General features: G+C 34.8%; 3 protein-coding genes across 4 annotated transcripts; 2 read left to right on the top strand and 1 right to left on the bottom strand.

Annotated features, from left to right (window-relative positions):
• Positions 1-250: 250 nt before the first annotated feature.
• Positions 251-6561, bottom strand: LOC118275874 (uncharacterized). The gene is made up of 10 exons (XM_035593992.2): positions 6384-6561; positions 5390-6013; positions 4835-5014; positions 4416-4612; positions 3958-4091; positions 3305-3432; positions 2694-2934; positions 2141-2276; positions 1400-1484; positions 251-560 (listed from the first exon to the last, which is right to left on the bottom strand). Exons 1-10 carry the CDS (start codon positions 6477-6479, stop codon positions 414-416), a joined length of 1968 nt encoding a protein of 655 aa, XP_035449885.2. The 5' UTR covers positions 6480-6561; the 3' UTR covers positions 251-413.
• A 627-nt stretch (positions 6562-7188) lies between these two features.
• On the top strand, positions 7189-9026 carry LOC118275567 (uncharacterized). Its single transcript, XM_035593576.2, has one exon. The coding sequence runs from the start codon at positions 7643-7645 to the stop codon at positions 8993-8995; it is 1353 nt and encodes a 450-aa protein (XP_035449469.2). The 5' UTR covers positions 7189-7642; the 3' UTR covers positions 8996-9026.
• Positions 9027-12119: 3093 nt separating this feature from the next.
• On the top strand, positions 12120-25705 carry LOC118275851 (protein preli-like). Of its 2 annotated transcripts, none has more exons than XM_035593954.2 (6): positions 12120-12364; positions 12741-12922; positions 14057-14164; positions 22041-22146; positions 22422-22571; positions 22987-25705. In XM_035593954.2, the coding sequence occupies exons 2-6, from the start codon at positions 12831-12833 to the stop codon at positions 23140-23142; spliced, it is 612 nt and encodes a 203-aa protein (XP_035449847.2). In that variant the 5' UTR covers positions 12120-12364; positions 12741-12830; the 3' UTR covers positions 23143-25705. The 2 variants fall into 2 exon arrangements, with proteins under 2 accessions (XP_035449847.2, XP_035449848.2); XM_035593955.2 differs by lacking the exon at positions 12120-12364 and adding an exon at positions 12455-12615.
• Positions 25706-25913: the final 208 nt, after the last annotated feature.

Below are 25913 nucleotides of genomic sequence, written 5' to 3'. Positions count from 1 at the left end.
AATCGGTTTTATTTTCATACATAAACACAGGATATTGTTATTATATTCTACCTTACTTTCGACTTAGGGCCAGTTTTCATGGCTTATGAGTCTTTAGATATGGTATAAAAAGTCAAATACCCTGTGCTAAGTATTCAAACTACATTATTATTGTAACAAATGACCATCTACACTTGGGAGCATAGATACGAAGCCACAAGCGATTTTTCTTTTTCATCTCTTGATCAATATGTTCTGATACAAGTATTTTATTAATTAGTAACGTATACATATTTAATTACCTTTAAAATGATAATATTTTATTGTAAAACGAACATTTTTTATTCAAGTTCTTTAATTTGAAAAAAAGTCGCTAGCTACTGCGTGTCTTTGCTCCCAAGTATTTAAAACAAATTGTATTTTATATTTAGGAGTTAATAATATTGTTGTAGGAAACTAAGATACTCCAAATCATGCACTCTTTGCATGGTGGTTTTTTGTTGGTGGGTGTCATCCAGTTCTCCAGCCTGAACAGGTCTATACAACTTGGATTTCCATGCCTGTCTCTCTTTTTCAGCTTTCTGCAATAGAAAAAAACACGAAATCAGCTAGCTTGTAATTATGACCAGTGGACGTCGAAATCTATACTAATATTATAAAGCTGAAGAGTTTGTTTGTTTGTTTGTTTGAACGCGTTAATCTCCGGAACTACTGGTCCGAATTGAATTTTTTTTTTTTGTGTTGGATAGTGCATTTATCGAGGAAGGCTATAAAACATCACGCTATGACCAATAGAAGCCGAGCAGAGCGAGTGAAACCGCGCGGAAGTAGCTAGTGTCTAATATAATATCAATCATAACGCGTCTATCCACTGCTAAAAGTAGATCTCCCCAATGATTTCCATATCTGCGCGTGTGGAAACAACTTCCTAACCAGTAGTGGATGATAAAATGCAAATGTAACACTAATTTTAATCCTCGGTCTCATGAGAGTTACAATGAGGTAGCAGCGGATCCCCATATTTTACCAACAGTAACAATTTCGTAACATCTAGTGCCTTTTTTTGTTGACGTGGGAAAAATCTTCAAAAGGCGCCTAGCTTTTTGGGGATAAAAGACTAAGGAGGATGGGGTTTTTAACATACTAAAACCACCCTGATGGCTACCCTCAACACCTGTAAGGAGCCCCGAGTCATCTTAATAGACCTGCTCTGGAGTCCACACGGTGCAACGACTGTTACGGCATATCCAATACAAAATGAAACATTTAGTGCCTACTGGGGCCTTAGTCTGCTATTACAATTGTGTCAGAATGGTCGATCACTGATCAGTGCAAGAGGGACGGAGCTATACAACCTTCATAGCTCCGTCCCTCTAAGGCCTAAGGCCCCTGGAAGAAAAATTTGATTGTATAAACTCACTTGAATGCGTTCTTCGTGGAACTTAATGCGGTATTTGTCCGCCTTCTTCGACAGCCTAGCGAACTCCTGCTTGGTCGCTTCGAATCTAGAGGTCCGAAAACAAAATATTATCATCCTTTGATCAAATTAGTAATAGACGTAAGAATAACTTTGTTAGCTATGTATATGATAAGACTCATCGCGGAAACTAGATAAAACACCGAAAACACGTGAGAAAATCTGACAAAATAATTACTTAATTAGTAAGAGTGAAATAAAAGAGAAAACTAAGTAATTAACTGCCGTACTCAGAGACATTTAATATTTACCCTTAGCAATTTTTTTCGGAACAAAATCGTTACTAAGTAATCATTTATTTAAGTAATCATAAAATGTCTCAGAGTAGGGCACTAAGACAGTAAAATAAATGCACATATTTTGTCATTGTTTGGCTAATAAAATATTACAATTGATATCTACATATTTACCTACTGATAGATATGTATGTTTCTGCCTCGCACAGCAAAACTGTGGAATGAGCTGTCGTCGGTGGTATTTCCGAACCGATACGACCTTCAAACCTTCAAGAAAACAGCATAGGTACTCCTTTTTAAAAAAAGGCCGGCAACGCACCTGTGACTCCTCTGGTGTTGCGGGTGTCCATGGGCGACGCTAATCGCTTACCATCAGGTGACTCGTTTGCTCGTTTGCCCCCTATTCCATAAAAAAAAACTGCAAAGTTCCCTTATTTGATTGAGTTACCTGCGCTTGATCAGTATATGAGCCATAAAGTGTATGGGGTTCTTAGGCTGTTTCGTGGCGACTGCGTACAGAACTTCAGGCAGGATCATACCGAAGCTGTCCCAAAGGAACTTCACCGAATCACCGTCCAGAGTTCCTGGTAACATCAGGGATATTGATTAAAGAAAATATTTGACTAAAAGTTATCTTCATCGGTTGGACGACCAAGATCCATTGCAGAACAATAGTCTTCTTTTTAAGACTGAAGGGGAATGGGGGATAATAATCTTTATTCTTTGCAGTTTAGGTCAAAGAACTTTTTTTAATTTCTTGCTCGTTCTTCTCCATTCGAAGCTACACTTTAGAACCTAGCTTCACCGACAGACAGGTAGACTGACGGACAACACAATTAGACGTTTCAAAAGTGCATAATTAACGATTAATTGAAATAAGTGCTTTGACTTTGAACTCCGAATTTAGGGGATGGTGCTGTTCAAAGAATGATGGAAAATAAAGGCGACCAAAGAAAAATAACAGGTCATATAAAGAAGAATTTGACAGTATAAAAATATACCAGTAATATCAATCTGTTCATTCTTAGGCAATATAACCACATCGGTCAAGTCTTTGATTTCCAGTCGACAATTAGGATTGACTCTCTCCGAATGGCCGCAGTCCTTAGTGACCTTCTTGAAGAGTCCATTGTCGCCCATCTTGTACAGACTGGTGCAGGGCGCACACTGGTGGAACTTCTCACCGTCTCTTACGACATAGCGACCGTGCTCGTCAAAGTAGTACGGTTCCGTCTCCAAGTTCTGATGGAACAATTATTATTCTTAGCATTAGGTAATTGCGTCGCTATTCAGAAGGACATTTTTTCTGTTTTCTTTTTGTATACTACATTACCACTGGATTTTCTCCTCTGCTTTGGCTTTCAGTCCCGGAACAGCAAAAAATATTAAGTTTGAGAATCTCCTAAATTTTAGTTTGTAGGTAGGCACTAAGTGTTACAAAAAGGAGATATACCTATTAGAAGATACGATAGGGAACAGACGATACTTAAATGAAAAGAAAGTTAGTAACATTGTGGCATCCTTTTATAAAAGGTAATTCAGAAAATCTTAATTTCTGCCTGATTGCAAACACCTAAACTTGCGCACACCTGATTGCAAATTTTCAACTGACCTCCAGAAAATCTCCGTTGCAGTTAACATGGAAAAACTTGAGTCCATAATTAGTGATGTAGTTCTGATGGTTGAACTCATCGCAGTAGTACGAGCCGACACTGTCCGTATATAGGACGCGGTCCGTTCCTATAATTTATTAGAAGTCAGCACGAAAACTACACAAGACCTCAATAAATCGCAAGGCTCCTGAGAGCTTGAGAGCTACTAGTGGATTACCGGGGTTCCGGCTCGAAAAGTAGGAGTAGGAACGGGGTAGTTTTTAGTCAGTAAGAGTCTGACACTCCTCGCCTCGCCCAAGGCGGGAGAAGTCGTTGGATGATTTTCCCCCGTCAACTAAAAAAGTTCCTGAGGGTTTTCTAGCAAGGTAGTTTTCATTGTCTGTAAGACGAACAGTAATCACTGCTGAAGTAAGAACTGCCTGCCTTTGAAGGTATCAGAGCAATCGCTTAGCGTTCTGCTTCGTGATTGCAGTTGAAAATATAGAGAATGATAATGTCTGACCCTCAGTGCCTCTGTCATCTTTCGGTTCTAATTTTCTCCTCTCCATATTTAATTATTTAACTTAGCTAGGCCGCTGTGAGTTGTGTGTGAACAGTGAGAGTCTTGGAAGACGAAGTGAATTATGTTCATAAAACTGCAAATCATTTTTACCTCGAACACAGAAGTATGTTATAAGGGCCCTGGACATATCCTTTTCTTTTCCTTCAAGGTAAGCAATCCTCTCAGTTAAATTCTCGCCTATCAGATCGAAGCACATGGTCTTTGTGCCGGGTAAATCCTTGCACCTTGAATTATAGGTATGAGACTAAAACACCTGGTGAAGGTGCTAAACAGTGATTCAATTAACCAGGAATCTATAATATAGAATTAAGTCGGGCTTTCCTTCCTGACGCTATAACTCCAGAACGCACGAACCGATTTCCACGGTTTTGCAATCGTTGGGGCGTGCGGTTTACAACAAACAAAATTAAGGAAAAATTTAAGAAAAGAAGCAGGAAAACAGTAAAAATCATTGGAGGCGAAACGAAGTTCGCCAGGTTTGCTAGTAGTTTTTAAAATAAGGAGGATAGTGACTAGTGATTGACGTGGTTATATGTACTTGTACTTACGTAATATTTTTATATACTTCCAGATCCTTCTGTAATTTGTATAGTTCCATGCGAATTTTAATCAGGGTGGTGGCGATCTCGTTGAAGTCCCTCATCCTTTTGTTCCAGTACCGAGTCTCCAACTCCAGTCTCGCTATGGTCTCCTCATTGCCTGCTGTCTCTATCTTTTCTCTTAGGACGTCTATAGTTCTTGAAACCTACGTGGGAATTGGAAGGTTTTATGTAGGTAGGTACTTAGTTATACAATATCCTTTAGAATAGTGATATTTACCATGTTTATTCATGGAAACTAGTAGATACTTATAAATAAACAGTTACCAGTGATCCTAAAGCTACCTACTACGTACCTGACGCATAGGCATAGCCTGTGCTGAGAGTTTATTTTAAAAAAACTAAGATAAATAGAATTAGACACTAACTTCAGCGGAATCCACGGACCATCTCTCTAGACGTCTGTATATCTCCAGGTGTTCCTTATTCTTGTCATAGAGATTGTGAATGAGCTCATTCATCTTCTCCGTACATTGTTCGTTGTATTTGCGCAAGTTTGTATTCATTCGGTCTACTATCTCTCCCAGACTCACAGATATCTCATACAACTGTAGGTAAAGGTAATAGATGAAAATTATCGTTATATCCGAAGCTTAGTACTTAATAGGTATAGGAACTACGAACACTAATAGAAAAGGGGAAGTGAGAGCTTGGCAGGCGTTCAGGGATCGCAGTTAGGTGACCGAAATACGAGAAGAAAGCTATATATGCACATATGTACCTACATATTTATACTGGCCAAACACTTTTTGGCATTGGCATCAGGCACTCTCGGAACTTTAAAATCTAAGTAGACGTAGCAGTGCCGGAGAGTCTTTACTGGTGAATTACTATATCACTGCACCCAAAAATAGTACCTCGCTAAGTACCTACCAAAATATTAAACCTATTACTTATATAATATACCTAACATAGATACTTACTCTGTCTGACAACATGATCGACAAATAAGAATGCGTAAAGTTACACAAATTACTTATTTTCTGTAGGGAACCCTGAAAGCAGTCCTTCGCAAATGCTTCAAACTTGTCTTGTCTAAACTCCCACGTCAGTCTCATTTTTTCTAGAAAGGCCATAAACTTATCATGCTCTTCTATAATTTGATTGTAATTTGCCTTTTCTACATCATTTCTTAATGGCAAATATTCTTTAAGAAAAGCGGCATGGTTCTCCCCGTAAATTGCCATAGTATCATCAATAAGGTTTATAAAAAGCTTATTATTCAAGTTGTGGGTATACTTGTCGATTTTTTTCACCACATCGTCAATTACAAATGTGAAGTAATTCATAAAACCAGTTATGATCTTTTTGATTTCTCCGTAAAAAGCGCTGGATTCTGCCCCGTCTTTTAGTTTCAAGCGCTGAATGAGTCGGACGAAACATTTAAATATCGGCGTAGGGTTATCACAGATCAGGATGTACTGATTCTCCAACATCTTCATTCTCAAGTCATAAATGAAATTTTTGAAGATATGACTTGACTCCTCCTTATGAGCTGAATAATATTTGAAACTAGCGATGCTAACAAGCGGGGGTTGGTTTTCCATCTGAGAATTTAAATTGAATCGGTAACTTGTTATTTCTAGTACCTACTTATTATATATTGAGAACAGGTACTTAGGTATATCTACTCCTACTACCTAGCTACCTAACGTTGGAACATAACATGATAGGTATTTATAACAGTATCGATCTCTAAATAAGCAAAAGTTGAGCCATATTGACTTATATTGAGTGGTAAAACATAGTAAAATAATACTTTAGTAGGTATGGTCAAATGTTTGATGAGTGTGGTCGGGCTTTAACTTTCAAATCTTGATCAGACGGCCACTGTTGATCAAATCAAACACTTGCTACATGTTTCTAGTTACTGTTCTACACATTATAGTAAATTCTATATTAAGATTTTGAACAAACCGCCTTCTGGCCTTCATCTCTCAACCGTTGTATAAGCGCTTTATACGAAGCGGTCGTTTTTTCGGTACTGTTACTAAAACATGCAAACGCCGCCATCTTTTCAAATTGACACTGCACTGAAGACCATAGAGTACAGTACTGTCAACGAAACTTGGCAGGTCTGAACTTCGTGCAGAAGGTTGCGTTGCGCAATGAGTCTTTTTAAGAACCAAATGGTGTCATGAGGCGACTTGCGGGGGCGGCGATCTAAGATTGACCTCATGGAAATATAATAGACCCCTTATCGATTATAAATATTAAAATCGATATTTTTGTTTAGATTTTATTGTTTTTTTATATGATATTATACTCGTCGTATATCGACTATTTGAGAAAATAACAATGCCAGAAACTCTATAAAGCTTTGTCCCACCAAAATAATAAAGTTTACAGGCCTGCCAAATGTAGCATTCTATTGCTGCTTTATTACTGATAACTAAAAACATGTTTAAAAGCCTTTAGAACTTGCGGTTTCTATCAAAGGCGGGAATGTCAACGCCAATATCAACTTTAGTAATCCTACTTTTAATTTAGGTCATTCAAGAAACAAACAACAAACAAAGTAAACAGAACAGAGCGAATGTTTTCACATTCGCTCTGTTCGCTGTTTGTTGAAATCAAAGAATGACTTTTTTCGCAATTGTATCAGAATAATGGTTAAATAACCAAGGGTGCTATTTTCATTGCATAATTTTGATTATTTTACATTTTTTGTACAGTACGGTCAACGTAACTTGGCGAGTCTAAGCTTCGTGCAGAACGTTGCGCAATGAGTCTTTTTCAGACTATTAAGAAAAGAGGAACGACTGTTTAAGAAAATTTAAAACATCAATATAACATTGAAAATAAAAAAAATTGTATGATATTGTTTTGTAGTAATAGATTTTAAGAAAATCGATTAAACAACATCCTTACGCACGCCTCTTGGACATCCCTTTTTGGTTACTTCGTGAATCTTCGTGTTTATTCGGCAATACTCGGTACTCGGTATCCGGTAATGTCTCAGTCACGCGTTAGCATCGGCGTTGTGTTCGTGTCAATTATCAGTCTCTGTTTTGAGTGCAGTCGGTTACAAAAATTTTCGTATATTTCGTTGAATTACTGTTGTTAATTTTTATTGTTAAGTTTTTAAGTAATTTGTTAAGTGTTTAAGTTTTTGTTTAGTGTTTAAGTTTGCAATTATTTTGTGCAAGTGTCAGTTGGCACTTATATTATTGAATATGTCACCAAAACACAATAAAGTTTTAAATCACCAAGCAAGAAAACTCATTTATAATTTAATGCAGTTTATGAAAAAAGAAAAAGAAGAAGGTGCGAAAGATCTTAACAAAGTTTATTTAAGAGTTGCTAACGCAACTGGAGTGTCCCAACGCACAGTACACCGGATTGCAGCTGAAGGCAATGTGTCGGGCTCACATGCGGAATTCCGCACGCCTGGTAAGACGAGGCCTAGAGCAAAACCTGTAACGGGTTTAGACAGTTTTCACCAAGGAATAATAAAAAGATGCATACACAACTTCCACAAAACCGAAAAAGAAATGCCGACCATGAACAAATTGCTAGCCAAACTGAAACGGGACATAAATTATCAAGGTTGTAGCACAAGTTTAAGGACTATAGTCGAAAACTTGGGTTTCAAGAGGCGAAAGCCCGAAAATAATAGATGGGTTCTTATCGAGAACACCGACGTTCGTCTTAAAAGAATTTTGTACTTAAAAGCAATAAAAAAATACAGGGATGAAGGGCGACCAATTGTTTTTGTTGATGAGTCATATGTTCGCTCGTCTCATACAAAAAGTAAGGCGTGGTCAGATGGTAGCGCTCAAGGACTAAAGCGCCCGATATCAAACGGTCAGGGGATAGTTATGGTGCACGCTGGATCAGAAACAGGGTTTGTTCCGAACACCCTACTAATGTATAAATCGGGAACTAAAACTGGAGACTTCAATGGCATGAATTTCGAAATTTATGAGAAATGGGTACGGACCCAATTGATTCCAAATTTGAGTCCTAACTCGGTGGTGGTTATCGATAATGCCCCGTACCATAACATACTCATGGATCCTGCCCCTACATCTAATGACAAGAAGGCAAAAATGCAATCGTGGTTAGAAGACAGGGGTATACCCTATGAAAAGGAAATGTGTAAACCTCAGCTTTACGACCTTATAAAAAAAAACAAAGACGAACGTAAAAAATATATTGTAGATGAAATGTTAAAAAAACACAACCATGAAGTCCTGCGTTTACCCCCGTATCATCCCGATTTAAACCCCGTTGAGATGGCGTGGGATACAATTAAAGGTTATGTAGCCTCTAAAAACGTCGACGGGAATGTGACCCGGACAATGGAGCTCATACAAGAAAAAGTTAATTTAATGGGTCCGAAAGAATGTAAAGTTCTGTACACAAAAGTAAAAGAGGTCGAAGACGAATATAGAAAGAGCGACCACATTATTGACGAATTGACGGAACAGATAATCATCAATACAGCTTCAGATTCGGAAAGTGAGTCTGAAATTGAGAGCGACAATTATAGCGATGATGAACCTATGCCTAGCGACAGTGATTAAATTAAATAAATGGATACAAATTGTAAAAAAATAAACCGACTTCACTAAAAAAGTTAAAAATAACTTTAATTTCGGAAGTCGGTGTTTCTCGGTATTTTTTGTTTGTTACACCGACTTCGGAAATTAAAGTTATTTTTAACTTTTTTAGTGAAGTCGGTTTATTTTTTTGTAAAAAGTATTTTATTTCACACTTTTTAGTTGCGATACTCAGTATCGCAACTAAAAATATTCGGTTAAAATTCTCTATCTCAATAACTACTTTATTTATTTGTATTGTCACAGTCACTTAATTAACTTTATTGTGATTTCTATGTGAGTATGAAGTTCCATTGGCCATTTCTGGTCTTCTTCATCAGTTCCACCTCTTCAAAGGTTACTTTTTGACTGTAAATGCTTCAATTCTAGATGAATATACCAAAATCACTATATAGTTCCCTATAATATTTGAGGAGTTCCCTCGATTTCTCTAAGATCCCATCATCAGATCCTAACTTGGTGACAATGGGACCACCTCAAAACTATCTACTTTCGAACAAAAAAAGAATTTTGAAAATCCGTCGACAATGACGGAGTATAACTTTATTGTGATTTCTATGTGAGTATGAAGTTCCATTGGCCATTTCTGGTCTTCTTCATCAGTTCCACCTCCTCAAAGGTTACTTTTTGACTGTAAATGCTTCAATTCTAGATGAATATACCAAAATCACTATATAGTTCCCTATAATATTTGAGGAGTTCCCTCGATTTCTCTAAGATCCCATCATCATATCCTAACTTGGTGACAATGGGACCACCTCGAAACTATCTACTTTCGAACAAAAAAAGAATTTTGAAAATCCGTCGACAATTGACGGAGAATTCAATGAACAAACATACAAAAAAAAAAAAAAAAAATTTCATACAAACAGCCGAACATAGTACCTCCTCCTTTTTGTGAAGTCGGTAAAAAGTATTCAGTCTAAATATATAATATAATAAAAAGTACTTTTATATAATGTGTACTTGGTTTTCTTTTTAGTTTTTTAATATTTGGTTTATTTGTACTTCGTCACTGTATTACGGAAATTTTATAAGTACATTAGGTTTATAAAAAAATATTGCAGTAATAGTTTTCTTCACGAATGTACCTGCGCGAAAGTTCGCAAAGCCTACGTTCAGACTCGCCAAGATCGTTGACCGTACTATTCTTATCTATACATATAATAAAATCGTAGAAAAGTGCTGTCTGTACATTGAAAATAAAAATAAAAAAAATAGCAGGGGTTATTGTTATGTCGATGTCGAACCCAAAAATGTAATTAACTTTTTTTTTGTCTGTTTGTCTGTTTGTCTGTTTGTCTGTTTGTCTGTTTGTCTGTTCGTCTGTGCGCGCTAATCTCAGAAACGGCTGATCCGAGTTGGATGCGGTTTTCACGAATATATTGTGGGATGCTTAAATTTACATTTAGTGTTTGTTTCATGTCAATCGGTTCATAAATAAAAAAGTTATGTCAAATTAAAGAATCACGTCGAACATTCTATGCTTATACCATTAATCTCCGCAACTATTTGACGGATTTGGTTGAAATTTGGTACAGATATAGTTTAGAACCTTAGAAAGGACATAGATATATTTTTATTTCAAAAATCAAAAAATAAAAATAAGAAATAAATTATTTATAAATAATTCTATGTCGATCGTTACACGACTTCGGTTCATGTTATTGTTTTAATTCATCGAAAAAAAGTAAATAAATAGTAAAAAGGTATGAAAAAAATAATATCAATATAATAAAACATTTAGTACAAAGAAAATGCTCTAACGGAGTATAGATAATTCTATGTCGATCGTTACACGACTTCGGTTCATGTTATTGTTTTAATTCATCGAAAAAAAGTAAATAAATAGTAAAAAGGTATGAAAAAAATAATATCAATATAATTAAACTTTTAGTACAAAGAAAATGCCCGAACGGAGTATAAATAAATAATCCAAGTTGTCTTTATCCTCGATAGATGGCGTTGGGATCGAAATAGATCGCGCTATGGTTTCGTTACATTCATTTGGTTGGGTATCGGCCGAGCGCTTCGGTACTATCGTAGAAAAAGTGTATTATCAGTCGTATGATTATTTGTCTGTAGTGGTCCTGCTGTTTCGTATATTCTAAATTGGTTTCGTTGTATTTGTCAATTAATAAGTTTATTGTTGGGTTTTCCTGGTTTTTTGGTTAAACTATTTAACGTAGGTTTAGTTTGATATCGATTATTAGTAGTTACTGTAGTTAGTTTTTTAATAAAATTGTAAGTCTAATTTATAAATTAATTAGATTAGATTTAAGTCGTTTCTTTTAAATTATTTAGTTTAAGCTTGGTTATTATAGCATAGAGGATAGGTTGTAATATAGTTTCTTTTTTAATTGTTATAAATTCGTAATTCGTAGCTTTCTTTAGTTTTAAGTTAGTTTAAGTCCGTTTTTAAACTATTTTTTCAATGCCCTAAGTGAGTATACTATTAAATTCAAACGCAGAGCTCATTATGTTGATTTTTGAAGAGTTCCCTGGAATATCTTCCACATCTCATTTTTGAAGAGATCCCGCGAGATCGGGAACTATGTGGTTAAAACCAAAAATTTGCCGGAAGTCACTATTCCACGCGAACGAAGTCGCGGGCAAAAGCTATACATAATAAGTATCTGGAGTATGTATAACGTACTCTGTGGTATCTGGATTTGTATTTTTTGCCAAAGCACTTCCTGTTATATAGATAATAAATTACTTATGTAGGTAGTAGACTTGTTGGGCTGAATGTATTTATTCCATAAACAATTTTGGTGGTGGTTTATTAGTTATGATTAACCCATCTGAATCAAGTTCATACAAAAGTACTCTCTACAGTCTCTATAAAAACATTTTTTTTGTTAAGATTTTCCAAAATATTTGCATTCTATCAATTCCTGTTAGACGGTTGCAGAACTCCTCACTTGCCGAAAGATGACATTTACTGCTTAGTGCTTATTTTAGTCACTAGGTGACGCTGTTTTTAAAATCCGAACATTTGTATTGTCGAGAATGTAAGCGCTTAATTTAGAGGAACTTCCGGTATGGTATATTGTATCTACGTGTCTATGGTTCTGTCATTCATTTATGTTCACGCACGATTTTATGTAATCTGTACCTATTACAAATGGGCTCTCGAATAATCTGTCAATAGTTATATCAAAATTTTATCAAAACGAGTCTGAAAATATGAATGATAACATGTGTTTCGCGACTGTTTCATTTAACTTACGGTCAAAATAGACATCGTTGACCGCGTCGGTAGACGTGTTAAGAACAATTTTGGAATCTTGATTACACGAAAATTGGATCCAATAATCCTCCGGCTTATTGGTAAGTTTATATTATTTTTTTAGTTAGTTGTTGATTTTAATTAGATAGATATACAGAGATACGTTCCTTCGAATGAATGCGATGTTATTTAACTCTTGACAGTTTAGTTCGGCACATGTGCCGCTCGGTGTCATTGTAATATTGCCCTCGGAGACTGCGGTATAGTTGAACGAACGTTGTTCATTCGGTAAATTCCAAACCAGTCGTCATACGTGACCATGATCACAAAGGCTTTGTGCGCGAGAGGCTTGGTAAACAGCCCAACTTAAATATATTCATCTTATGACCTACATAGATTATGTTTATGTAATCGGATACGGGTTCAAAAATCGTGCGAAATACAATATTAATTAGAGAATTATTCTTATTTTTGCAGAAATAATGAGCTTGGTGGCATGCTGAACTTGTCAGTTCATTGTTTACAAACATTCCAATAAGAAAACAGTAACCCAAAAAAGTTAAAAAAATGGCAAGATATTTTGAAAACACGTCTACTTTTAACTTTAGTTGGGATCAAGTCACTCGCGGCTACTGGAAGAGGTATCCAAACCCTCAGAGGTAAGTTTAACCTGTTATTTATTTGTATGGAAGCAATAATTAAAAATTCTTTGGAGTGATCAAAGTTCACAAGAAGTTGTGTGCAACCAAACCATACTAACTTTAAATAGTTAATTTATTGAGAATTTGGTGATATTTATAAAATGTGAAGCTTACTATTGTTGTAATAAGTTGTATATCATCGGCCTTGTATATAAAATAAATTATGTTATTTGAGATAATTAAGTTTAAGAATTATTATTCATATAAATCAAGGCTACATCAAGAAGTGATACCACTATTTAATTTTTTGCTAATAATTTGAAAGCTATAAATCATGAGGCCATATTATATATTTTTTATATCTATTGGATGAGTCAACAACTACAAGTAATTTTATGCTAAATGTAAACTTGTAATTATAATGTTTAACCTTTCTAAGTATAAAAGATGAGTAAGATTTATTTTCATGAAAAAGTAATATGCTTATATTGCATGTAAAAACATATTTTGGTAAACAGATGTGTTTATTGTAAACTTAATATGGTAATGAAACTTAATACTCTGTTACATTGTAGATAATGCAATAAAAAAGTAATAATGTAATATTACATGCACATGTTACTATGTCACACACAATTAAACATAATGAACTAAAAAGTAAAACAGAAAAATAAAACTGATTTGTTACAAGTCATAACAATCAAACATCTTTGACCATTACAAGTACAATACAAGGTCAGGCCTACACATTAATGTCATGGTGACTTAAGTTCATCAATAACCAAATAAATAAAAACATTTTGATCAGTATTTTTATTTTTTAAAGATAGATCAGTAACTAAATATAATAAAAATGATTGGTATTTTTTATTTTTTAAATATGTTTAATTTTGTAAATTGATTGATAACCAAATGGAATAAAAACTTTACAAACTTTATTATTTTTGAAAGATATAAGATGCAATCTGATTAGGTAAAGTGTCTGAGTTATGTGCTAAATTTTAAAACGTTTTAGTGCAGGTTATCATGTGCTTATTAAAATCACAAAGATTACTCATATTCCAGGCCATTTTTTTACTTCTGCAGACCACTTTTGGGTGGGACGAACTACCGATTGGGAATCACTGCTTTATACAATTTCTCTGCTTTCAGTACCCATGTCCTCTCAGAAGATACATGGAGCAGAGAAGTGAAAGATGGATGTCTGTACACAAAGAGAGTTTTAACCAAGACAAACAGAGTGCCTAAATGGGGAGAAAGGTAAGTTCCATCTCTTATTTACAACTTATTGTCGCCCATACATGTTACACACTACATCATCACCTTTACCGAGTGTACATTAGTTTTCTGGCATAAATCATTCTATTTACTAGTGAAAAATTGCATTAAATTCTATTCAGTTGTTTTTGAGTTGTACTCGGAACAAAACTACATTCTTTTATTATTTTTCAAAATGTATTATTAAATGATTCATTACTCTAGACATTACGCTAAGTACCAACAGGGTCATTGCTACTACTTATGATGTAGTTAAGCATAATTTTAATTACTAATACTCTGATTAAATAATGAGTTATTCAATTAGTCTCATTGTCTAAATTGTTAATGAGATAAGATTACTTATTTATCTCTGATTCTTACCACAATGTGGGCATTGATTAGATAAATAGAGTATTGCATACAGATAAAATAATGTAATGGACACCACACAAAGGTACTCTAGATTGTTCTTTAATAGATTTTTTACTTTATATCACTTTATAATAAAGTTCAAAATCTATTGCCTAAACCTAAATGAATAGCACAGTTTTATGTGCTCGGATAATTATATCAATACATGGGAAATAAGAAGAGTCTTTTTAAATAATATCTTGATTCTTATTGGCTGGTTATACTTCAGTGTAATGTCTATAACCGGGTCTCTATATGAAAATTAACACCATACTGTGAAAAAGAATGTCTGTTTATAGAGTTTGCAGGCATTGCTGGTTCCATAAGAATAAGTATCAGTTTTGAAATATAATTTCAGTACTGAAGCCACTTCTATGTTAGTTAATGTTTATTATAGAGCCACCCTAAATGAGAAGAGACTTAAAGGCAAAACGTGATTTATCTCTGCTTGTCTGCTGCACTTAATTAAGTAAGAATTTTACTGTTGTACCATTCAAGATATAACGAGTCTATCCAACTAGACTAGATACATAAAGTTCCCCCTTCAAATGCAATGAACATGATTGCATCCTCAACAGGATGGTGCCTTTAATAAATAAACGACTGCAGTAGCAGCAGATTGGATCTAAATACAAAGCGGCCATTATTATTGGTCAAGGTGAAACTAATAATCTCGGTGAAGCGAGATACAAGACTGTATCAGTCACTGTCAGACCTTTAGTGGAGATAACATGATGTTTTGTTTTTTTTTTTTATGTAACTTGTATGAGCGATAATGTTAATCATGCTTCTTTCAAAGATTTAAAGTTATGAGACTTGTCTCATTGGTTGAGTACATGTGGGTTTTCAAAAGTCGCGCAAATGATCTTAGAATTGTTTGATTGGGTACTTTATAGTTGTCCGTAAATTCTTAGCAATTCTTTTAAATAGCATAATGATATGTTTTAGAAATGGTGAACGAAGTTTGGCAACAGGTTCATCAACTATTGTATATCTATTTTTTCTATTTGTTTAAAGATTAAATATATGTATTTTTTCCTCAAGCTTTTATCATGTTCATTATGAATTCGCGTAAAATTCGCTCATTAAGATTGTGTCAATATTGCGTATTACTTTTATACTGTTTTTATTGTGGAATTCTTAGATAGTGATTAAAACAAACAAATACTTTACAAACAATTGGTATATTCCTGTGGTTCAGCTCTGTTGCTAGATACTATGGCGTGTTGTTAGACAATAATATATCTATGTTATTCCATCTATAACAATCAGTAATGGTAGTCTATTAGAATGCTGATTGATTTATTCAAATGATGTATTTTAACAAATGAAGTTATGATATGTAACCGCCACGCCACGCTTAGCGGAGAATTTGCCTTCAACATTTTTCTTTCGGCTATTAATGTTTTAAAGGTATTTTCTCTATACCTAACATCTTGTATCATAAATGTTTTCATAGCCTTTAACATGGCCCCTTGTAAAATTAACTTTTTTTTTTTTTTTTTTTTTTATTTATTTAAAGGGCTTTGTCGCGACCATATCGCCCAGTGCAGGAAAAACAAAGTTTGGTTACTTATTACTAGCTTACGATCTACTTATCACTAATTTGTACAAGTGTTGTGCTTTATCGGACACTGGAAAAGCAAGCATGGAGTTACAAAGGCCAATGTCATTCACTCTTTGCGGACCAAAAATACTAACCCTAGTATTTTCATTCCGGGCACATTCCATCAAAATATGAAGGACATCATCAACCACTCCACATGAATCACAGCATGGTGACGGAACTTTTTTCATTAAATAATTAAACTTATTTGATGGAATATGTCCGGAACGGAGTCTTAAGGCGATAGTCATTAAATTTTTATTAAGGTCGCAGTCAATCCACGGAACCCGAGAAATCTCTGGCTGTATAGTTCGATACCAGATCCCCTTTTCTTTTGATCTTTCATCAAAATACTCCTGCCAAAGATCGAAACACTTATTTTTTGCTCTTCCAAAATAGTCCGAAAACAGTGGGGTAATATTCATGGGAACACCATCAACACACGCTTGTTTGGCAAGCATATCTACCACATCATTTTCTTCATATTGAACATGTGACGGAATCCATTGGAGACGTACCATTTTGGAATTAGATTGAAGTTTTAAGATTAATTCATATATGGCGTAGGCTGTCGGAATACCTCGCATGTGAGAAGTGTTTCGAGCCAAATGTTGCAGCGAACTTTTGGAGTCTGTCAGAATCACAAATTTATCACCGCTGACTGATAGAATATAGGATAAGGCTTCCAATATAGCAATCAGTTCAATATGCATAATAGAAATATCTGAATCAATCTTAATCTTACTCTGACTTATTAGAATCGGATCCAAAAAGGCTGCGCCTCCCAAATCTTTATCTTTGGAACCGTCAGTAAAAATTGTATGATAATCTGGATACTGTTCTTGTATATATGAAGTACATAATTGTTTTAGCTGTATAATACTGTAATGACGTTTAGCTTTAGATATACTAGGAATTTTATCACTGATTATATGGGACAAATCTATGCTACTAATCCACTTATCGAGGGAAAACATTCCAAGTTGAGTACTAGAGTGTATAGGAGTAGAGTTATACTGTGAAAGAATGTCAATAAGTAACGGCAACTTTTTGTGTTGCCAATAGTTGGAACCTGTGAATAGTGAAAGATTTTCTAGCGATTGTAAGGTTTTATTGTTAACAAGAGATTTTGATTTTAAAATGAATTTGCTGGCTAGGTATCTACGACGAATATGAAGTGGTGGTAGACATAACTCGTTTTCCATTACATGTATTGGGGTGCTCCAAAATTAACTTTAAACTTTGATTGTAGGTAGCAAAAATTAGGTAAACAAACATTCACCTCTGCGATAATATTTATCTAATCAATTTCTAAAGTGACGTGTAATCTTTGTTTTATGTACCTACCGTGTGGGGTATGTGTATTGTCAATATTTTGATTTTGCGTTTCATTTTCTGATCGTTTATATTTGTGCCTTAATAGTCTTGATACATGATGTTTGTTTTTGGAAAGTATTGAAACTCATTCAATACGAATGAGTCATTTCACGTCTGTTGAGAGCAACAAAAGGATTTATAAATACTTTTAGAGTTTTGATAAACATGGCAGAGCTCTGGAAGTCATCATTACAAACCAAATTCCCAGTTCTGGTTATAGGCCTCCTTAATCCTATTTTTCTGTCATGATTTTTCTCTTGTGTGTATCCTTCATACTTTAGACCTCTTCCAGCGACTCTGACGATATCGTTTTTGTTTGGCTAACCATGTGTTATGTATTTGCGTGGGAACACGGGGAAAGTGACATAGGTCAATCAAACTCGCTGGTCGGTTGCACACCCATTTATTAACGAAAAGGGAGGGGACGCAGCTCACGGCAATCATACCAACATATTGGCGCGTATTCACAACAGTGGTCTTCCTATATGTACTATATTCTACCTGCCTTTGGCACTACCAGACATAAGATTTACTTATCTCATCTAGTCTTTAAAATAAATTCAAAACTTTATTACAAACATAAGAAAAAATAAGAATTATAGTAAAAGACGTTGTAAATTGAGTTACTCAGTAATCCAATTGTATGGACAATAGGCATTGTGAAATTATTACATACAGCTTACGTGTGATATACCTATTGAATGTAATTTGCTATGTTTTCAAAATAATGTAATGTAGTCGATGGAAAATATTTTCATAATTTGTGTGAATAACTGCGATGTTGCAGTTCAGCAGTATTTTTTACCTTTTATAACAGTTTTATTTCGAAGAAAATGCTCTGTCAGTAAACAGTTTGTTGCATTTAGCAAGAGCTTATTTTTTTAAATATTTATTTAGGGTGCGATGATGATTTAAATATTTATTAAAAAAAAGGAATATGATTTTTTTTCTGTAATGAGCGACCCTATGAGTTTTAAAAATGATAATAAGAAGTTCTACACACAACCAAAAATTGTACAACCGAGTTGGTTCAAGAACAAAATTCTAGTAATCTAGAATAGATGCGCCTGACCGTCTCAAAGTCCAAATAGTTAAATTCTAAATTTAAAGCAGGTGTGGGTGGGACTTGTGCATTCTATGTAATTTAGAATTTTACACCAGTTATATTTGTCTTATCTGAACAATTTGAAAGAGTTTTTAAGCTCACTTAAAATAAATATTAGCCATCTTTATTATGTTAGTGATTAACCCTGACACACATGCAGTATTACTGATACTATGATCTAGAATTTTCTTTTATAAAGCCCTTAATATGCACCTTGTTAGATTTTTTTTTTATGAAACACGCCGGTAATCTAGCAAACGTATTACCTGATGGTAAGCAATCGCCGCCGCCCATGGACATTTGAAACACCAGACGCGTTACAAGTGCGTTGCCGGCTTTTTGGGAGTTAGGAATTTAAGGGTTGTTGTTGGGGAATCGGGGATCGAGAAAATTGGGGGAGGGGCGTTAATTTAGCCTCCGCCGGTAACTTCACAACGCAAGCGTTGTTTCACGTCGGTTTTCTGTGAGGCGGTGGTATCACTCCGGTCGAGCCGGCCCATTCGTGCTGAAGCATGGCTCTCCCACACTTATTAGATTTAGATTTCAGCCATGATCGGACGATCATGGCTGAACACTGCAGGGCAAAGCCCTTCCTTCCACTCCTCTCTGTTGTAAAAACAAAAATAAGTTAATTGATCGATTCTTTCTGCCGAGTCGATGAATAGTAGCGTTGTTTTAAAACTTATCATGTTTACAATAAATAGTTGTTTATGTAAGTGCAACCTTCACTGCGACCTTTAAATATCTTGTATTTATGTACACAGGAAATACTTCTGTTGTTTAGTGTTACTTCGTGTAAGAACGAAACATAAAAATGTATAGGCTTAGATGATTTGCATTCAATTTTTACATGCATGAGAAGCGGGCGTCTTAAACCTCCGGACCACGACATCGCATTTTTATATCATCAATTTTAGACACAAATAAATATTCTTCGTGAGATGGTATAAGTCAAACTGCAAAGCAATCAACTTTGCAAATTAAGAAAGAAAAAAGATTTAAGAATGTTTTGGCAATATATTTAAAACTCATCTATTATTTCGGTGGATAGTGGGCGGCGCTGATAGTTAACGTTAACAAAAACAAATGTGATCTCATGTTCTATCTGAATAGTTGAGTTCATCTTGCTAATTATCAAAACAAACAAAACGCATTTCTGGTCGACGCTGTTTTCAGTCTATTACAGGAAAAATACTAACAACTTGTCTAATTAATGGTCGTTCCTAATTAAATAATGAAGTCGGTTAAAAATAGTGCGTGTTTTGGTTATATTATCGATCGGCCGTGGCCATGTAATGCGTTCCGGTCCAACTGCTAATGTTATATTGTTTGTAAACATTAATGCATGTTAGAAAGTATATGGTACGGATTGGCAGGTACAGTTTGCTTATATTTCGCGAGTCATACGCGTGACATCATGCCTATTCTTCTACAAAGGGGTAGGAAGGGTACTCACACAATATTGGTTAGCAAATGTTCACGTTTGCATGTTACCCTTCTAGGATTAGTATGTTATGCCACCAATTGAACACAAATCCACAAAGTAAATAAGTAACGTATTGAATTATTATCATTATGTCCAAGCGAATTAAGTTCTTAGTTGCTAGGTCTTAAAAAATAATATTACCTACCTACAATCAATTTCGTCGACACGGGAAATTGCATTTTACATCGTCGAGATAAAGTTTGAAATAATTTGCGAATGTTTGTAATATTTGTGGCGATAAAGAGAAAGCCATGTGTTATCAGATAACTAGAATTATATAATGTGTTATGTGTGTGCAGTTCTGGGCCGGTTTGAAGGGTATAGGTGACGATATCTAGTTTGTTATGTTACGTAGGTCATTGTAGGCTCGATAGTGAAATTATTGTATGAGTATTTTAGCATTTTGTTCTTTAAGTGTGTCTATGTGTTACCATTTAGCTGCGAACTACCTATCGGGTTTGCCGGGGCTACAGCTCGAAGGGCAGGAGTAGGAACGGGGTGGTTTTTAGTCAGAAAGAGTCTGACACTCCCTCACGCCTCGCCCAAAAGGCGGGAGAAGTCATTAGATGATTTACACACCTTAATTAAAAAAAGGTGTTCCTACTTCCATTCATTTCCATCCAATTAATAGTATCAATTCCAAATATGTAACAGTATTTGGAATTATTATCGTAAGTATCAACACTAGCCCTTATCGAAAGACCCAAAAAATCTCACTCTTATTAAAAAATATCAAAAGTTAAACTATGAAAAAGAATAATTCAAATATAAAACTCTATGAAACCTAACAAATGATGTTAGGTAGAAGATTGTATACGGATATTTAGGTATAAGGTGTCCTGTGGTTGTTTGCAATATAATCTATTACTTTTTGTTTATCTTTTCACGTAATATAAGACTCGGTTTATCTGCTTCATGGTGATAAGACCTGTAGATAATACTTGAAACAGTTGATAAACATCCTATTACTAATCTGTGATTATCTTGGATCTTATTATTCTCGTCGACCTGTGACGACGTAGATACATAGGTACCATAAGATAAGATACGTCTATAATTCTCTTATACTGAGATTTCGTGAATTTTATATCAAAGCAAAGGCACCTTCTCGCCATAAATGAGACGATTTCAAACTCTACCTTCATGATTCTACTTATAATTTTAAAATATTAAAACTTAATAATACTTTTCTCAACTCTGGCATAAGATAAAAAAATACCAGTTGCAAATATGACTAGAGGAAAATTAGTAAACGAAATTACTTAAACCAAAGCTGGTGTATGTGGCATATTTCAATTTCTGCCAATGAAAAAATCTGACGCCTTCAATTGTATCCCACCGCCACTCAATTGAGTGTTGCCCACTTAAGCCAATTTAGTTTAAATGGAGCATGTTATATACTGAGACGGTTTCTGCACCGTCTGGCTTTCTTATATTATGCAACTTCATGTAAGAAATGTAATCGAAACGAAGACTGATGCTCCAAGTGTTTTTTTTTTATTTATTTAATTAAAGGGCTTTGTCGCTTGGCGACCATATCGCCCACATACTCCAAGTGTTTGAAATACTGAATTGCTTAGACGTCTTTATGCTATGTATAAAATTGAGTTTATAGTATGTACATTAGGTTGTTTTAGTTCTGTAGCCTGTCAGGTTGTGATGCTTCTTTTTTCTCCTAGTCCATTCCCTAGATTTAGCAATGAGTCAACCAGATTTGGCTACATACCAGTATTTTATGTGAAGTGTCGGCCATTTGCCTTCGACAATCCACAAAGGGTGGGGTGATACCACATTCATGGTTAGACCCGTTAGTTATTTTAAACAAGGAAACATTTTGTAGTGTCCCTCTCTAAAGGGAATATTACTGAAATATTTGTATTGTTTGTTTCAGGTTTTTCAATGCGAAATCAGTGAAGATCATCGAGGAGAGCATGCTAGATCCAGAGAAGAAAGTATTTGTGACCTACACAAGGAACCTAGGATACACTAAAGTTATGGTAAGATTTTTATATACACATACTATGTCTAGCTGATAGGATAGTTAAAAATTTCGACACAATGTAACCAAGTAAAAAATTGTGAATCTGATTGAAAAAACAAAAGCTTCACTAGAGGACTGACCGACAGACAGACATTGTTAATATTATTATATTTGCTTTGACGTTCAAAAGTGCCTTCCTGGTCTATTTGAAATAAATAATTTTGACTTTGACTGACACGTATTTATCAGGTCTAGTTCAGAAACTAAATATTTCCTATTGTATGGCCATAGAGTGTGGTGGAACGCGTGGAGTATCGCTCGGCAGGCCCGGGACTAACGGTCGCGCGTCGCTCCGCTTGGATCGACTCGCAAGTGTTCGGCTTCTCGCGAGCCATCCGCGCCTTCGGAGTCGACAGGTTCAAGAAGAATTGTAACCAAATGGTATGTCACTAGAAATATCTAATATTACATTCAGGACAAGCATATACTCAAATTGGCTTCCTATTTTCACAGAAAATCAAGATTTTTAGTTTTTCTATATTAGAACACCAGAGGACTTTGTTACATCAAATTTCGATAAGGTTTATTATTAATTATTATGTTATCGGCTTACTCATGTAACTGTTTGACGAGGAACAGCATTCCGCGACACACGACGCGGCGATTGTCGCGTAATGCTGCTCATGAATATGAGCCTCTAGCATGGCTTGAAACTAGTCGAGATCCTCGTCAAACAGTTACGTGAGTAAGTCGATAACATAATAATATTAATAAATTTGGTATGTCTCACGAAAGTTATAATAAAATTAAGGTACTTGCATACAATGAATAACGTTTTACTTTCCCCGTCCTCCAGGTAAGCGGCTTCAACCACGTCCTGCACAGCATGTTCCCGCGGCAGGTGGCGTCGCAGCACAGCATGACGCACACGCTGAAGGAGATGCGCGAGGCCGCCGCCGCCGCCACCGACCGCGCCAAGGCCAACGTGCTGTCCACCGTCAACCGGACATAACAGGACGCCGACTGACCTAGGACCTAAGGACTAAGTGACACCACTCTTACAACACAAACCCATACACTAGTGAAACAATGGAGTGACCAGTGTATCCTTTTCTTGGTCAGCATTAGTGAAATTACCAGACTAAACGGTGTTTTGGTCACAAATTTTTTGGTAGTGAACATGAATGAACTCTCCATATTTCAATCGTCCGTGGCAAAGTGTCGCCTTATTGGGAAGTACAACAGAAGAGTAACGCAAGTGAAGGACTGCTTTTAGAGGTTTATAGTATTTACAGAGTATAGAAATTGTGTTTTATTGTGAAGAGGTCTATCGAAAGTATCTAGCACTAGCTTGTTGACAATAAGACTTAATGAGCTCTCTTTTCACTGGTACTTGTTTTGTAATCTCTGGTAGAAGTATGTAGAACAAAAGTACTGCCAGAGAAGTCTGTTGTTGGCCAGTTTAAATTGAGCTCATTACTGTAAAGTTTAATGTTTCCAATAGTAAACCTGTATTTCTTTTATTTTCACTGCCATTTTCGTCTTTTGCACACGATGCTACTTGTACCTTCGCCACATTCCAGCCGTGTGGTTCATTATGTATATTATGTATGAATATGCTTTGCATAGAGAGAATGGAGCACTGACAAGGCTAGAACGAATCGATGATCATTTTAGTACACTACACTGACTACATAACTATAAAGTATTTTGAGATATTTCGGTTTGAATAAATAGTCGTTTTTGTTTAAACTAGGAATGTGCATGATAACGTGTGTGACGTCACTACTATGCAATATGGCGGTTTGACGTTTCAGAATGACGTATTGAATTGGTTGTCATCAGCCCTATTATGTGTAGATGATTTGTTAATTCCATATATTATGGGAAATATTGATTTTAGTGGAGTTTGTAGTCAGCTTTTCTCTCTACGCTACAAGTTTTGATTGAATTTATTTGGATTGTATATAAGGTTAGCGATATTGCGAGCTGCTCTATAGCCATGCCAGTAATAGCTGGCTATTCCTGTATATTGGGCTCGAGTTTAAATTATTATTATTTATTACAACAATCCTGTATTATAAAGGCATATTTTTGAGCTAAATTCACATCATGATGACACAAATAATTTGAAGTTTTCGATACCTTATCGAGACTGCGATAAAATTAAGGCGTGGTTACATATTTTTGGACGTTACCTACAGTATTTATTTTACCTATTTTCTGTAACCTATATTCTAGAAATTGTGTTATCATGGTTTTGTAAACACTTTCAAATCAACATACTCTAATCTGTTACATTTCTTCAATGAATTTGGAACTGTGTTCCTTTGTAATATGGGTGAAAATCTTTTGCAATCATTTGACAGATAAGTGTAAGTTGATATGCGAGTCAGTATACTACATATTTAAGTATTTATTGTAAAACTTTTAAAGTTCAAATTACAGTGGCAGAATGAAGTAAATATTGTTTAGAAGTATCAGTGTGGCTTCGATTGATTTTGTTAAAGAATAAATTTGATCGAAGTATTTGTAAGAACTGAGATGTCGCCGATGTTATTTTGACAGATAAAGGAAATTGTGTCGAGTATTTTAAAATAAATGGATTGTTGTCGATAGCAGCTCCATCTCGCTAACCACAAAGGAAATGGTTTGTAAATTTTATTTATTAATGTATTTATTTAAATTCGAAATTAATTTATACGTTTCCCCTTCGCTTCTGCTTTCTTAATAATAAGCAGAGCTTTTCTATATCAAGGAAAGGACAAAACAATTTTTCGTAACATACAAATTGATATTATAACAATGTTAATATCTTAAAAATCTATTAATAACAATACCTAATTGTTCCAAATGTTTTATTTACTTTATCTACATAGGAATAAAGTTTAAATTACAATAAAAATAAGTATTTTTAATATTCTCATTAAAATCTAGCACATTTGGAATAGGATAATTTAAAATAAAAATCTATTATAATAATGAAAAAATCTATCTTGAATGTCAAACTTGGGGTAAAAAATATGTGAAAAATCGAAGGATAATTATAATATCAATGTTTGATTATGGAAAGTATATTTTTATTATACTAAAATAAAAAAAGAATTGGTCTAGTCTCTCGGAAATCATAGTCTATGTGCTACCTATTGCATTTAGGTGTATAGCAAATTATTGATAATTTTACTGTGACTATTGTGTGCCACTTTACATTAGCTTACGTCCTGCATAAACATAGGAAAAATAAGGATTATATAAATAATGATAATGTTAATTTAAATTAAAATATAGATGAGTGCACATGTCTTCCCTTGTTAAAATAAATGAGAGTTGTCTATGGATTTTATTTTTACAAATGGTGGGTTTAAATTATAACGTAAAGTGAAATCGCAAAATAATGTAAAGTGGCCTTTAACAAGAGATGTTGAAAGTTAACTTGATGGTTAAAAGTAACTTAGAACATACTAAACACATGTTATCGTTAATACAAAGTTAGGTAATTCGAGCAGATCCATAGTATAAAATTAGTATTAGTTACATTAATCAGGTTTAAGAAGATAATAAATGAGTCTATTTCATGTTTTGTTTTTTATTTTTTTTGGTGAAACCTATATTTTTTTTGTTTGTTTGAACGCGCTAATCTCAGAAACTACTGGTTCGGTTTAATAAAGTCTTTTTGTGTTTGCATAGTTCATTTATGGAGATATGTTATAAGGTTATAAAACATCACGCTACCATCAATAGGAGCCGAGCAGAGCAGGTGAAACCGCGCGGAAGTATCTAGTT

This window comes from Spodoptera frugiperda, chromosome 8 (assembly GCF_023101765.2).
Source record: "Spodoptera frugiperda isolate SF20-4 chromosome 8, AGI-APGP_CSIRO_Sfru_2.0, whole genome shotgun sequence".
Taxonomy (NCBI): domain Eukaryota; kingdom Metazoa; phylum Arthropoda; class Insecta; order Lepidoptera; family Noctuidae; genus Spodoptera; species Spodoptera frugiperda.
This window is presented reverse-complemented; position numbering and strand designations above follow the sequence as displayed.